Source organism: Zeus faber (assembly GCF_960531495.2).
Source record: "Zeus faber genome assembly, chromosome: 19".
In the NCBI taxonomy this organism is placed as follows: domain Eukaryota; kingdom Metazoa; phylum Chordata; class Actinopteri; order Zeiformes; family Zeidae; genus Zeus; species Zeus faber.
Genome location: NC_137206.1, coordinates 25,929,372 through 25,940,705, shown reverse-complemented (window position 1 = coordinate 25,940,705; position 11,334 = coordinate 25,929,372). Strand labels below are relative to the sequence as shown.

General features: G+C 43.3%; 1 protein-coding gene across 1 annotated transcript in view; it reads right to left on the bottom strand.

The window, feature by feature from the left end:
• gpr158a (G protein-coupled receptor 158a) overlaps positions 1–11,334 on the bottom strand; it is a gene marked incomplete at its 5' end in the record, with an annotated part of 94,655 nt that overhangs the window by 80,818 nt on the left and 2,503 nt on the right. Inside the window, one exon of the mRNA XM_080020472.1 lies at positions 3,300–3,405. Coding sequence (XP_079876598.1) covers positions 3,300–3,405 — 106 coding nt within the window. The remainder of the gene's footprint in view (positions 1–3,299; positions 3,406–11,334) is intronic.

Below are 11,334 nucleotides of genomic sequence, written 5' to 3'. Positions count from 1 at the left end.
GCAATAAGCTAATTGATTAAAACATTTATCATCTCGCGTAGGCCGCGCCCTTGTGCCGGAGGAGGAGGAGGAGGGCCCGGGGAGAGTCGAAGGGCAAAGTCAGAGCAAGTAAAGTGAAAGTCACTGATGGACGTGCCACGAGTGAGGGATGAGGGTGCAGGGAAAGAGAGAGGGAGAGAAGAAAGAAGCGGAGGAGAGGAGGAACGACAACATGGGGATAGTTGATCATGCCCTGGCTGACATGTCTGCATGTCACTGTTCTGAAGCCGCATACTCAGTCCCCAAAACTGAATATACACAACTTAAGTAAGTACAGATACTTTGAAAAAAGAACTTAAGTACAGTAATGAAGTACTTATGACGTAGTATGTCTGCGGTGTATATAGTGCACATAATGTGTGATTCTAGACACAGCACAGTTTATTATGGTGGCATCTACGGCTGCGTGATGCCACCATAATAAACTGTGCTGTGTCTAGAATCACAGCTGTGAACGGCACAAGTCTGAGTTTGATTTCAGTTCAGAAATTCATCAGATCGCAGCCAAAGAAATATTTGCTTCCAGCTTTAATTTGTATTGGTTCATAGCCAAGTTCATAAGGAAATTGATTGTTGTATATTGTCCTTGACAGCAAAGCTCCAGCGTCAGCCAAAGTAGCCTGACTGATTTTCTGTGGAGATGAAACTTGATGGAACAAGTAATTATACTGTGACATATTTTAATAATGTCACCAATAAATGGTTTTGATTGATTCAGATTTTTTTTTCTCTCTCTCTCTCATTCCATTTGCGTAGATTTGTTTCCAGGAACCAATCATATACAGTAATTTATTCTACATCTACAGGTTGGGCAAACAAGCAAGCAACAAACATTGTCTGGAAAGGATCAATGAATGAATCAACCCTATCGGGAGTCGGGAGACCCAAAAATAGACCCGCTCCAGCGTTCAAGCAGTGTCCGAGGTTAAATTAGCCGTCCGCTGGTTACAGTGCAAATATAGCCGCAAATTGGGCTGCTGTTGGGTGTTTTGCCTGGTCCATAGCTACTCACTCCACCTTATCTGAGGCTTCCTTGCTCGGCTGGGATCTGAGATCAGAGATCAGGACACACATGAAAATGTAAATGCCATTTGCAGCAACCAAAAATGGTTCTTTTAAAGGTTCTTTAAAAAAATGATTACATATTGAAAACAACATCATATAATATAGAATATCAGCCAGTAGCCAATCTCCATGGACCAATGAGGGAAAGGGTTATTTCCCTAATTCATACCATAAGAAGCACGTGTGTTACATGTTCATATCCCAAAGAACAATAAAGAACACAAAGAACCTTCCACTGGATGAAGTAGTCCAGTAGGAAAGCCTTTTAAAGAACCATTATTCCGGTGTTTATGGGAAATATGTCAGATAGGAGCTGAAAAAAAGAAGAAGAGGGGGAGAGAGTGGGGACAGCTGTGAGGACAGAATAACCACATTTCCTCAAATTCGATTTTTGAAGTGATATTGTTTTGAACACTGCCCCGGAGCCAAAGAGGTGGAGTTTCATGTTGGGATCCTGGATGACGTCGGACAGGCTTCTCTGTTCAGAGAATCTGCATCCAAACCAGCTGGCTGCCAGGGCCTTTGAAATGGTCCAGAAATTGCGATGGTAAGAGAAGAAGAGAAGAAGAATCTTCAATCGTCACACAGCACACCACAACACATGCATTCATGCATGTGTTGTGGTGGTGTCAATCAGTCCATGGTACTGATTGACGGTATTTTTTCTTTTATGTGAATTATGGCAGGGAGGTAAAAATAAAATAAAATCTGCTAAATGGTACATTTCATTATTTAGCACCTCTACTGCCAACCATTTATTTAAATTCAAACAAGGAATACCAAAGGGAGTGGGATTTATTCTTCTTTTTATATAATTGGCCCCAAAGAAAGCTAGATACTGCCTGCCTGCTGCAGGCAGGCAGGCAGACAGACAGACAGACAGACAGACAGATAGATAGATAGATGGATAGATAGATAGATAGATAGATAGATAGATAGATAGATAAATAGGTAGATAGTACTACTCTGCACTGTAAGTACACTGGCTGAGCACACAGCGATCATTATTTTGCAAACACAGCTGATATCCATAGAGTCAACAATCTATTTCTTCCCCTTATGGCCATCAACTACACACAACCTACCACTCGCACGCACACACACACACACACACACACACACACACACACACACACACACACACACACACACACACGCACGCACGCACGCACGCACGCACACACACACACACACACACTCACACACACGCACACACACTACAAATGTCTCCAGCATTGACTCTTGGTGTGGAGGTGGAAATACACAGACAAAAAAAGTGATTAATTATTTAAGCAGGCTCACTGCAATCCATTACATCACATGTATTATGAAGGAGTCTGATCAGTGCCTCTTCAAAATCTATCACTCCTAATGGTGGGACTAAAATGACATGTCGGGGGCAGTAGGGCATACGGAACAAAGACTAGCTGCAGACAAAATGGACCCGATCAGTTCTGAAAATTCCAGACCATGAGGTTCTGATGGACAGCTGGTGTTCTCCAGGCGATATGACCGATCCAGAGAGGGAAATAAAACCCGGACTGCATATAGAGCTTGTCTCATAGAGGAGAAATGCAATTTACATGTGTGGCGAGAACACGTTCATGCAATACCTCTCACATGTCTCATGTCTCAGTTGTCCTTCTCTCCATTTAAAACCAATGTAAATCAAAAAAATTAACTCATAGACTAAGTCTTTATACAACATTATGCAGTGACTCTTAACCTTTGAGCCTTATTTTGATAGAAACGCGTTGGGCAACGGACCCCCATTTGATAAGATGTTGTCTCTGGGAGTCCAATTTTATTGTTAGGTACAATTTAATGTCTATACAGTAGTTAGATAAGATAGATCAGTCAAACAAGGATAAAAACAGTCATTATTGCACATTCTCTAACATCTTGGAAACTAAATAACGGTGAACTTGTAATCATTTTGCTGGGGACCCCGGGGAAACTGTCTAACGACCGCCAGGGGGTCCCCGGATCCTGTGTTGACAAACAGAGACATACACCAAACAAGCAGGCGGCGATCAGGACTGTGTACACCGGAGCTGTAAAACCGTCATTACATAAGAATCGCATCGCTATCCATTTGCCAAAAATGTCGTTCAATCAAATCTTCCCCACGTCTCAGAAGACAAGGAGGTATAGCTGTGGGGCGAATCAATCGCCGGGGTTTGAGTCCAACTCACCTCCATCGTGGTCAAGTTGCATCGATGGGTTCCAGCAAACCAGCCGTCGGCGGAGCATTGGTCGATATCAATATCCTGCAGATTAATGTCCACTCGCACCACGCCCCTGCCAAGACAAGGAGACGAACGTTAGGTCCTAATGGGACATGAGTGATGCCTTGCTCTCTCTCTCTCTCTCTCTCTCAAAAAAATAAAACCATTCCACCTTCCACCAAACCACAGCAGATTAATTTGCCCCCACATTCGTGTGTGAGTTTGTCTCGCCATTTGTTTTTCTCCCCAACTTCATCTCAAGCATCTCCACTAACAGGTGTGACGCACCACAAAGGACACGGCCCGTGTAATAGAACTTTGACCTTGTACTACTAATGCATTTCGCCGCTGGTGCTGCTTTGTTTTAAGAGCCCTGCTAGTGAAAAACAATTGTCAGCTGGTGCACGTTCCTAAATGAACAACTCTCTGTATAGTCCTCTGCCATCCAGAGGAGCTGGAATTCAATATCCATCCATTGTGGGGGTTCGGTGAGTGGAATGAACCCCAGAAAATGTATTTTTATAGGTAAAATTTGAATTAATATATTACCTAATACTAAATTTTTAGACAAAACTAGATAAACTCGTCGATTAAACACGTACACATTCTGAGTAATTTCCCAATGATTTTTCCCCATCAGGCTCCCAACAGGAGCATCTCTGAGAATATCACCCTCTGATTTCTTGTACTTTGCAGCCCTTTCCAGTACTTTCCTGTTCTGGCTTATATTAATATGTTGGACCGCCATCCCACCTTGAGGCCGATTGACCTCGCTGCAGAGCGGCTCACTTAGCTGAAGAAACAGCTCTGTGTCTCTCACCCTTTACAACCCTAGTGCTAAATTCAGTGATCACACACACACACACACACACACACACACACACACACACACACACACACACACACATACACACATACAAACACACACACACACACACACACACACACACACACACACTCATGCACTATCTCTCATGCGCAGGACACGCACGCCTATTTATTTTCCGTGTGGAATTACTTTAGCAATCATTTCTATTTAATTATCCTCTGAAGCAGTCGGTGCTTGGGTCAAGCCCACAAAGTGCACGTTCGCAGGAGAAGCTGCATGGCGGCGAATCCTCTCCTGAGCCCTTACCCTAACCATAACTCCGCCTTCCCCTTTTCAAACCCCTGGATTCTCCTTTTCAAACCACTTCTCCTCTTTCTTACGTTCATTCTTCTGGACTCTACAGGCGACGTGTTGCAGCCGAGGTAAAGTGAACATAGGGCACACAAATAGCCCAGTAGAATCAAAGCGCCTTGAAAAATCTTCAAGGCCCCCGGTGCGGGACACCACCCAAACCAGACGAACGGGTGAATGGACGTCGCGGCACAGAGTAACTTGACTGCGGCATCCGTCCACCATGCCGACCATTAGGCGCAGAGATGGGATCATCACAAAGGGAGAGGAGGAGAAAGTGCTGCCCCGGGAAACTGAAGTACTCCCTCTATCTCTATCTCTCTCTCTCTCTCTCTCTCTCTCTCTCTCTCTTCTTTTCAGGACCAACTAGAGACAGAAGAAGCATCTCATCCACTGGGGGCGGGGGTCTTATGGAGCCAAACAACAGCGTTGATGTGGGTCCGGGCTGTGGCTTTGGATTTACGTGCGCCCGCATGTATTACAATAAACGCCGTTCACCGAATGTCACAGTTTACCCTCTTGGTCTCGGCAAGTGAGCGTACCGTGACTTCCGTCCCTCAGTGCAGACAAAACCCACTCCATGCACGCCGCCACGCCATGCACAAGCGATGAAAAGGGAGCCAATACAAGACTGATATAAAAAAATACATTAATTAAGTCATTATTTCTTCAGTGCATTGCAAGTACATTAACGGAGCAGTTAGGCAACACTTCCACATTCATAGCTCGTCGTAATGGTCTAACTATACAGTAAAAGGGGTGCAAATTCTGAAAGGCTGTAGGAAGATACAGTCGTTATTATGTTAAACAGCACAAACAATTCATTCCACATAGCTCCTGAGAAACTGTGGCTGGTTTGATTAATGAACACACCAGTGAAATAAACCAGCACGAGCCTGAGCACGCCTGAACATTCACAATAAGAATGAGGGTATCACAATCTGAAATAGTGTTTTAAATGCTGTTTAGGCTTCTTATTATAATCTAGCCACGGCCTGACTCCTATTAAGTGGTTTGTGTATGGGAAAAACTGTGAAATCCTTTTTTCCACCTGTTTTCACAAATAAGAATGAAGGTTTTACAAATGGGAACTGGGGTTTGAGATGGTGTTTACACTTCATAATGAAGTCTAAGTTTGACTACTATAAGTACAGTCGTTTTTGAGCTAGACCTGGTTTTAAATGGCCTTTGTGTAGAACAAAGCAGTGAAATCTGAATTTTGACAAATAAAATAGAGGGTTTTAAATGCCGTTTACAGGTACATTAACACAAACCATTTACCATGCGTTTTGATTGAAGTTCAGCTATGCACCAATTATGTCTGTCAGAGACACATGACTGAAATACCTGAGGTTTTTGAACGCACCATAATGTCAGACGCTGCGAACTGGCTGCTAACTTGGTGTCATTGTGAATTAATACGACTTTTGGCCGACGACTATTTTGCGGTTCAACATGAAGGCGCCACCCTGTGCAAGCTCCGGACAGCTCATGTTAGTAAACTACACATCCCCGTGCAGTTCAGGCCCTGATCCCGAAAACCGTTGTGGTGGCGGACATGTCCACTGACATCCAGGCCAAGTTTTCCCTCTTCTGATCGTTTAATTTTGGGAGTTTTTCTTGGTCGCTTGAAGTGGTGGGGATATTTTTTGTTCTTTTTCGTGAATGTTCACGTTAGCCGCAGCTGCATTAAGATGCTTTCACAAGTGAACTCCAGACAATCTCCAGACAATCAGGTCAGGTGGACATTGTCCGGAGTTGCCCTTTCACACATGTAGCACACAACTTGAGTTTGTCCGTGTCAGACGCGTTTACACCACCTGGAAAGACTCGTTTGGTTTAGACAAAGGGTGGAGCCTCGGTAGAGCGTGCAGAAGGCAGGATGTGATGCAATGACGCTGCAGAGTTTTGGCACACCCATATTTACATATGGGTGTGCACAAAATAATGTTAACAAAATAATGTTCTCGACAAAATCACAGCCTTCAAGCGGAGCATGGCTCACTCATTATGTCAGGGAACGCATTCAAAATGCCCCCCCCCCCCAAAAAAAAGTGTGTGTGCTATGATGGAAAGGCATTAAGCTGAGAGAACAGGCAGAAGTCAATGTGAGTCTGGCCTTGGGGTGGGACGCGACCCGGGTCATCTCATCCAGCACTGCCTCCTGTGACACTGCTGTCACAGGAGGCAGTGACGCCATTTTTTAATATATTTGTTTAAATTTACTTATTTTTCGCCCAGAAAGGATGACAAATTTTGTCATGGCTCTGAACTCCTGACACTATTTGTCATTAAAAACGTATTCTTAAAAAAATAAAAGGAAAGACATCATACCATTGTTTTGATCGCTCGGCACTTGGACCCAAAAAGAAAGGGCGACCGATGTCAAGGGAATCGACCGCCCGCCGCGGCCAGTGACAGTGGATGTCAAAAGGGAAACAAGAGATTTGGAATGAAAATCGATGGGATCGAAACAAGCCTGTGATGTTAATCGACGTCCTCTGCTAATGATCCCTGTTCCTCTAAATAAACATTCCTGCACATTTCAGAATTCCTTTACTTTTTTGTACGAATTCATGATATTCGTATGTAAAATATCAATTTAATTATATTAAATGATGTCTAATTTAATATCTGTGACGGATGTTGATCATACCTACATTTGCAAACTTTCTTCGTGTGTTGTCAGCGTGGTGACATATTTTACCCTTTGATTTAAAATGAAGCACATTTACCCTCCACCCTTCCTCGACATCCTCCTGGCTAAGTGACTTCATGTTGCCTGTTGTATTGGGAAGATACATTGGGAAGATGCCGTAGATTGTGAATTATTGGTTAATAATAAAATCTGCCAACCTCACTTATCCATCAAATAGACGGACCAATTAAATGTGATTATAAAAAATAAAAAAAAAACAAAAAAAAAAACTGGGATGGGGGATGGGGAAATCTAATGTTTTCTGGGATAAATTCCAAAAAGGGGAGCACGGAGGTGCAGGTGGCTTTAAAAGAGAGCGGAAGAGAACCGGGAAAACCATGAGAGTAGGCAGATATGATGTAGTAGTACTACAGCCGCCCAACCTCCAGATTTCTATCCCCAATTTTTTTTTTCAACCAAGGACCACACATACATACAAACATAGTATAGAAATATAATAACCCATGATTAGTCGTGTTATATTATCATTGCTGCCCACACTGCATTCACTGCCACCTGGACATCCTGGAGAGGGGATTTCTCCTTCTGTGGCCCCTTCTCAAGGTTTTTTTCACTTTTGGGAGTTTTTCCTTTGCCTGGATTGGGTTAAGACTAGAGGATGCTGTTGATTTCAATGCGAAATGTGAGTCTGTGAAGCCCTTTGAGACTGTTTTGAGATTAAAGGCTATATAAATAACCTTGACTTGACTTATATGAGGGAAAATAAATTGAGGACCCCCTCACGTTTGTCCCTAAAAAAATATTAGATGTTATTTGATATTCAATACAATATTTCTCACACTAATATGTGGAGAAAAAACATTCAAGGGAAATATATTCGAGATACTTGTATTGCACCATTTCAAAATTCAAAATATAAAATCAATGTATTCAATTCAAACACAAATTGTGAGAAATGTACTATGCACAGTGGCGAGGAGGTGCACATAGTGGGATTGTTTAAAAAGAAAGAGATAATTATCTACGTATATATTGCAGAAAAATATTATATTCTAAAAAATGGTATTATATATATATATATATATATATAATATTACATTTCTAAAAATTAATAGTTGGACCTAAAAGACAAAAAATAATAACGGCATTTTTTTTTTCAAAACCTTTTCACGGACTAAGTGCCACGGACTGCTGGGGGTCCCCACACCCCACTTTGAGAACCTCCTCTCAAATCTCTCTTCTCTTCGATCCCAATCCAAGAGTTGGAGATTGGGCAACACGTTCTCCATAATGTTTCAGACTTTCCTGACCTCCGTGAGCTCCAAAACACTGCACTTGAAGCACTGAACTCCCATGGCCGTCTCTGTCAAGCCCCAGCTCTGTTTCACTTTAGACAGATTACCGGGAGATAAAGCTCAGGCCATTACAGGATTATAACCCTCAGAGGCGTACAGTATCTGCCTTACATCAGCGCCCAGCCCACAGTGCAAGCCATATCAACAAAAGTCACTGGGATTACTCTCCTTATTAGTCCGATCATTATGAATATGATATCTCTTTACAATGCCACTGCCTTGCCGGGGCAGCCCTCTGCATTCTTCTAATGTTGACATTTACCGGCGGAAGGCAGCGTATTGACGAGCGAGCTGCCTTACTGAGCGGCGGAGTCCCAGTGACGTCAACAGAGCAAGAAGGAACACCCTTGGGAGTCCCTTAACTTCCACACGCAATCGGGAACAAAACAAAAACACAGCGTCGAGCGATATTTAGTGATTCAGAACAAAAAGAAGGCTTCAACAAAAATTCTACTTATCAAAGTGTGTGCTATTAATAAACATCAGGTCTTTACAATCCATAAAATATTTAAGCTGATGAAATAATAATCATCATTGCAAATAATCACATAATCTAGTGATCAACGAAATGGGCCGAGATAAACTTTAGACATCGACTTTGAATTGGACATCCAATATTAAGTGTTTTTCTTCTGTGTTCCTCATAACCCTATGTGGTGTGGGGATGGTGTGGTTTGAGCAGCCACACCTGTCCTGGGTCAAAGTAATTGGCGGACCCAGGATCAGAGTGGCTGCATACCTGTTGCTCGTTGGTTGGTCTAACGAGCAACAGGTAAAACCCCCATCCCCACACACACTCAGGAAAGGAGCCTTTATCATGACGCACCTCCATCTGCTCCTGGGCTTATTCCAACTACCACTCTCTCTACAATAAACTGGTATGTCTACAACCCCGTCGTCTGTCTCTCTATGGTGGAGGTCCCTAAAAACGCCACTTGAGTGGGTGTGGAAGGCGAAGCTGCCACACCCTAGTAACCCTAACCCTATTTCATGCTCAGGACTCCTCTCTAATGCAACGCTTACATTGGACTACAAAGTGTTGTGCCAGACATTATAACGTCATAACCTCCCGACAATACCGTTGACAGATGAGAAACGATCACACACTGTATGGAATCATCATCCGATCCCAAATTCTGAAAGACTCCTCTTGCCCCCACCTCTCACCCGCCCTTGTTTCGCTTCTTAGATGTCAGTTCATCAGCATGCTCTCGCATTTAGCAATGAGCATTAAGGGGTTTCCTTCCCTACTTCCTGCTGCTGGATGGAGTCCATCGTCACAGACGCTGTCGGTGCCTCCCCGCACTCCACGCCTCCCTCCCGAAAAACACACGACCGGCTGTCCCACGGCGAGCGGGCTGCAGGAGACGGCCGATGCCAGGCGGAAGGTCGGAGGACTCGGCTGTCTAATTAGAAGTTGTTATGTCTTTAGAGAACTGCTCTGAAAACAATGTGGTGGTGGGGGGTATAAGATCTTCGGTACTGTTTTAGATATTTTAATTAGTTTGCTCTTTTATTCCCTGCAACTTCCTGAGTTTCAGCCTCAAAGCAATTAAGGTGTCTGCCTCGTGCGAGGTCTGGAAGTTCGAACTGTGCCGAGACTTTTCCCAGCACAGCTGAACCTCTCAGCCACCCTCATCATACACCACCGCCTCTCTCTCTCTCGCTCTCTCTATGTCTCTCTCTCTCTCGCTCTCTCTATGTCTCTCTCTCTCTCGCTTCCTCTCTAGTTAATTTGAGTTTTTGTTCATGCTCATGCTTTATGCACATTTGTAAATTTCTACATGAATGTGTGTTTGAGGGTATGTGTGGGTTCATGGATACGCGTGTTTCTGAGTGTGCATGTGTGTGTGTGTGCATGTGTGCGTGTGTGTGTGTGTGTGTGTGTGTGTGTGTGTGTGTGTGTGTGAGTATGTGTCTCTGCATCTGTCAATTAGGACTGCACCTCGAATCTTCTTGAAGAATGTCTTAGGCGCTGATAAATGTTTCTACACAATTGCACAGACACACCAGCAAGCGAATACACCTATAGACTAGAGAAGCGTGCACACACACACACACACACACACACACACACACACACACACACACACACACCCCCACACGCTCACACACACCAATGTTGAGCCGGTTTAAGCCGTCTCCCCCATGCAGTAGAAGAGACGGACAGAGAAGGAGGGAGAAAGGTGTGATTTCTTACACCTCCAGTGAAACAACAGGTCGATTAACCACAGACGTCTGTACAGCCGCCATCCAGCAGCGGTGCAGCGCTCGCACCGGGGCCCCGACACGGGAGGGTTCAACAGGAGGGTTCAACGGGAAAAACAACGACGGACCCAAAATTGAAGCACACGCCGTTCCGCATGTGCACAGAGCATCTTGTGTAGGAATTTAAAACCAAAACGGAAATAAAACCTGCCATGAGAGTTTTTCGAGAGTTTTTCGAGAAAGATAATTGCTTATAGTGCCATCTAGTGGATTCAATCACTTGCTGTTGGACAATAACAAGGAAGGAACAATAACGAAACAAAAACATGAAGTTCATCAGGTAGTTTTGAATGGCTTTTCAAGTTTTTTTACTTTCAAGTTTTGTTAAATAATAAGTAGTAATAATAATAATAATAATAATAATAATAATAAATAATAAATAATAATAATAATAATAAATAATAATAATCAGTAATAACCTTCTATTGACCAATCTTAGTTTGAAAACAATACTTGACAAACCTTTTATCCCCAGTTACGTATGTTTTACCCACTGAATGTTATTGATATGTATTTACTTTAATTTGAAGATGTTTTGTA